The 3473-nt window shown below is 43.1% G+C and overlaps 1 protein-coding gene across 1 annotated transcript in view; it reads left to right on the forward strand.

The window, feature by feature from the left end:
* The window catches only part of EVA1A (eva-1 homolog A, regulator of programmed cell death), a 6666-nt gene extending 3773 nt beyond the window's left edge, over positions 1–2893 (forward strand). The window contains exon 2 of the mRNA XM_032474186.1: positions 1640–2893. Within this exon, the coding sequence (XP_032330077.1) occupies positions 1640–2010 (371 nt within the window). The 3' untranslated portion in view covers positions 2011–2893. The remainder of the gene's footprint in view (positions 1–1639) is intronic.
* Positions 2894–3473: the final 580 nt, after the last annotated feature.

The following is a 3473-nucleotide window of genomic DNA, read 5'->3' on the forward strand; positions in this document are numbered from 1 at the left end:
GAGCACATCATACAGTGATCACCACTGGACCCACTACGCCCAGTGATCATCAACAGAATGATTATTTTCTTCTCTCACCAAGGCAGGGCTTAAATAACTCCCCTATCAATTGACCTCATGGGGTGATTCAAAAATGCCTACCCTAGCTTTCAATCTGTGACTTATGTTAGCTATTGCTGCATAACAAATTGCAGATCTTCCTCAATTTACAATGGGACTAGGTCCCAATAAACCCATTGTAAGCTAAATACATCCTAGGTCAAAAATGCGTTTAATACCCCTAACCTGTGGAACATAGTGGCTTAGCCTAGTCTACCTTAAATGTGTTCACAACACTTAAATTAGTTTGCAGTTGGGCAAAACCACCTAACACAAAGCCTATTTTATAACAAAATGTTTACCATTTCATGGAATTTATTGACGGCTGTACTGGAAGTGAAAAACAGAATGGCTGCCTAGGCTCAGAATGGTTCTAGGTGTGTTGGTTGATTGTGTGGCAGACTGGGGGTACAAATCACTGCCGCTGCCCAGCATCAGGAGAGAGGATTGTATTGCATGTTGTTAGCACAGGGAAAGATCAAAATTCAGAATTAGAAGCATGGTTTCTGCTTGGATGCATATTGCTTTGACTCCATTGTAAAGCTGAAAAATTGTTAAATCTAGCCCTTATAATTTGGGGACCATCTCTACCCCCAAAACAAAAACACATATTAATTATCACCCAGTTTCTGGAGGTTAGGAGTCTGTACTTGGCATAGCTGGGTTCTCTGGTTCAAGGTGTCCCACAAGGTTGCTGCAAAGCCAAGGTTCTGGACACCTCAAGGCTCCAACAGGGAATGACTTGCTTCAAAATTTTAAATTCCAGTAAAATACCATTACTTACTGCAAAAGTAATCTCAGTGAGGTATAGGATACTTAAAATCTAGCTAGGCAAAAGAAAATTGCAAATACACAGACACATATTCATACACTTCCAAGCTCACTTACATGGCTGTTGGTACAATCCAGTTCTTTGAAGACTATTAATCAGAGGCCACTCTTAATTCCTCACTTTGTGGGTCTCTCTGTAGCCCAGCTCATAGCATGGGAACTGACTGAATCAGAGCAAGCGAGTGAGAAAAGTTAGCTCATGAGTAAGTTGGAAGTCAGGCTTAGGTTACCTAAGCTTCAGGTCATCTATCATTTTTGTTAGAAATAAGTCACTAGGTCCAGCCCTGGAAAGGAAGGGCTTGCACGAGAGTATGAATACCAAGAGGCGAGAATCATCTTAGAAGTCGCCTACAATTTATGATTAAAAGGTAATTCAAGGGGTTGCAGGAGCAAATTCAGAGGCAACGATTTTTCTGGTATAAGCAATTGGCATCTACACACAGTTACTTCTCACAGATACTAAATAATATTTTTTTCTTTTTTTAATAGTGAAAGAATTCCATACACTCTTTACCCACATTTGCCATTTGTTGAAAATTACATTTTGAATACATTATGTAATTTGTCACAAGGGAAGGCAATATTTGTAACCACAAAAGCTTTGGGGTCTGGTGAGAGGCGTGCGTCCTGTTCTGGAATCATATTTGCTCTCTGCATATATAGTTCTCATCTCTCAGATGTTCCCTTCTGTCTCCTCCTCTTCCTCCAGAGAATCCTGAGCGAGCAGCTCTGTACTTTGTCTCTGGCGTGTGCATTGGGCTGGTCCTCACTCTGGCTGCCTTGGTGATCAGGATCTCTTGCCACACAGACTGCCAGCAGCATCCCCAGAAGAAGCTCGCGCAGGACGGAGAAAGCAGCGACTGCAGCGACAGCGAGGACGGCAGCTCAGACGCGGTATCCGATGTCTCGGTCAGGAGACACCGCCGCTTCGAGAGGACTTTGAACAAGAACGTCTTCACCTCGGCAGAGGAGCTGGAGCGCGCCCAGCGGCTAGAGGAGCGGGAACGCATCATCAGGGAGATCTGGATGAATGGCCAGCCTGAGGTCCCCGGCACCAGGAGCCTGAACCGCTACTACTAGGGGCAGACAGGGACCCGCACCGCCCTGGAAGCCTCCTGGAAGAGAAAGGGTCCACAGGGGCGGTGAGCGCAAAGGGCTGCGCGCAGTTCTGCTACTCTGGCCAGAGGCAAGCAGGACACTCTCATTTTCCAGCCAGGAGGACTGGCTTCTCTCTTCTGACTAAACTTAAGGGAGAAGCAGAGAAACGGAGTTGGTTCATCTCTCCAGGTCTTGTAATGGTGCTGAAAACCCTCACCAACAATGTGCATGGAGATCAGAAAAACAACTGTGGTTCCCTTTGAATTCTGAGGATCTCAGAAGCTTCTGCAGACTTCACTGTTATATGTTATTTCTTTACAAAAGGAAATATTATAACATGAGTGCGAGGAAGAGCAGGGTTGACTTAACCCAGTGAATGCAATTTACTTAATGACTCCATGCTATGGAGATGATTTTGATCCACACAGCATGATCCACGCATATTATTTAAGTCTGATTCTTTAAATCTCGTGTTGCAGTGGCAACCTCGTCCATTTTAACTGGCACCTCAGGGATTAAAATCCTATATTTTTAATTACAGTTCCCACTTCTCATGAAAATTAATAATGTATTAGAGATGTGTCAGTGAAATAGAAAAGTGTAAATAACCTCACAAGATGAAGGGTTTTATGTTAAATAGCTTATAAAGAATATATTAAGATACATACTTGAAAATGCTGCACAAGAATAAAAGCTGTGTTTTTCCCCCTTTTGGAGAGAAAAAAATTTTGTTATGACTCTAGATAATTATGATTTTAAACATTTTGTTAAAAAATGTTTTTGGATTTGTAAGAGAAGAATGGGAATGGGAGGTAAGGAATAAAGCCAAATTAGGTTGGGATGAAAAATAAATGTTACATAAGATCTTTTTTGTTTCATGTTCTTCTCTGCGGTTACACTTACCTTAAACAGCAGCCCTTTTATATAGATGGGTATGGTTTTGTTTGTTTGTTTGTTTTTTGTTTCTCGCCAGGCCCTTCAAGTAACTGGAGAACTGTGAGCAATGGAGAAACTGGAGAATGGAGAAATGGCCCCTACGTGATGAGATGTGATCAGACCTCTACGTAATGTTTCATTTTCTGTATGCTTATGTTATGGCTACAGTGTATTTGAGTGATTGTTAAGCAGATAGAGGAATAGATGATTACCCGAGGGCAGACATAATATGATGGCCTCATACGGAGAGGGGACGTTGGTAAGGAAGGAAGAGAGTCAAGGCTGAACCGCGTTTGGAAATGAGTTGCAGAGGAGGAAGAAGCATCCTCCAGACTGACAGGCAGGAGTAATGAGTTCTGTCCGTCTGTTGGCGCCCTGCTCTTGCGGTGCAGTGGGCTCCTTTGTCTGCCTCTCTGGATGCTCCAAAGCCTTCCTGTTGGATTTCCTCTGTTCATTGACTTTGTCATCATACCTGAGAGGATGGCTGGGAGAGTTTCTCTGCTGGAGTT

This window comes from Camelus ferus, chromosome 36 (genome assembly GCF_009834535.1).
Source record: "Camelus ferus isolate YT-003-E chromosome 36, BCGSAC_Cfer_1.0, whole genome shotgun sequence".
NCBI lineage: Eukaryota > Metazoa > Chordata > Mammalia > Artiodactyla > Camelidae > Camelus > Camelus ferus.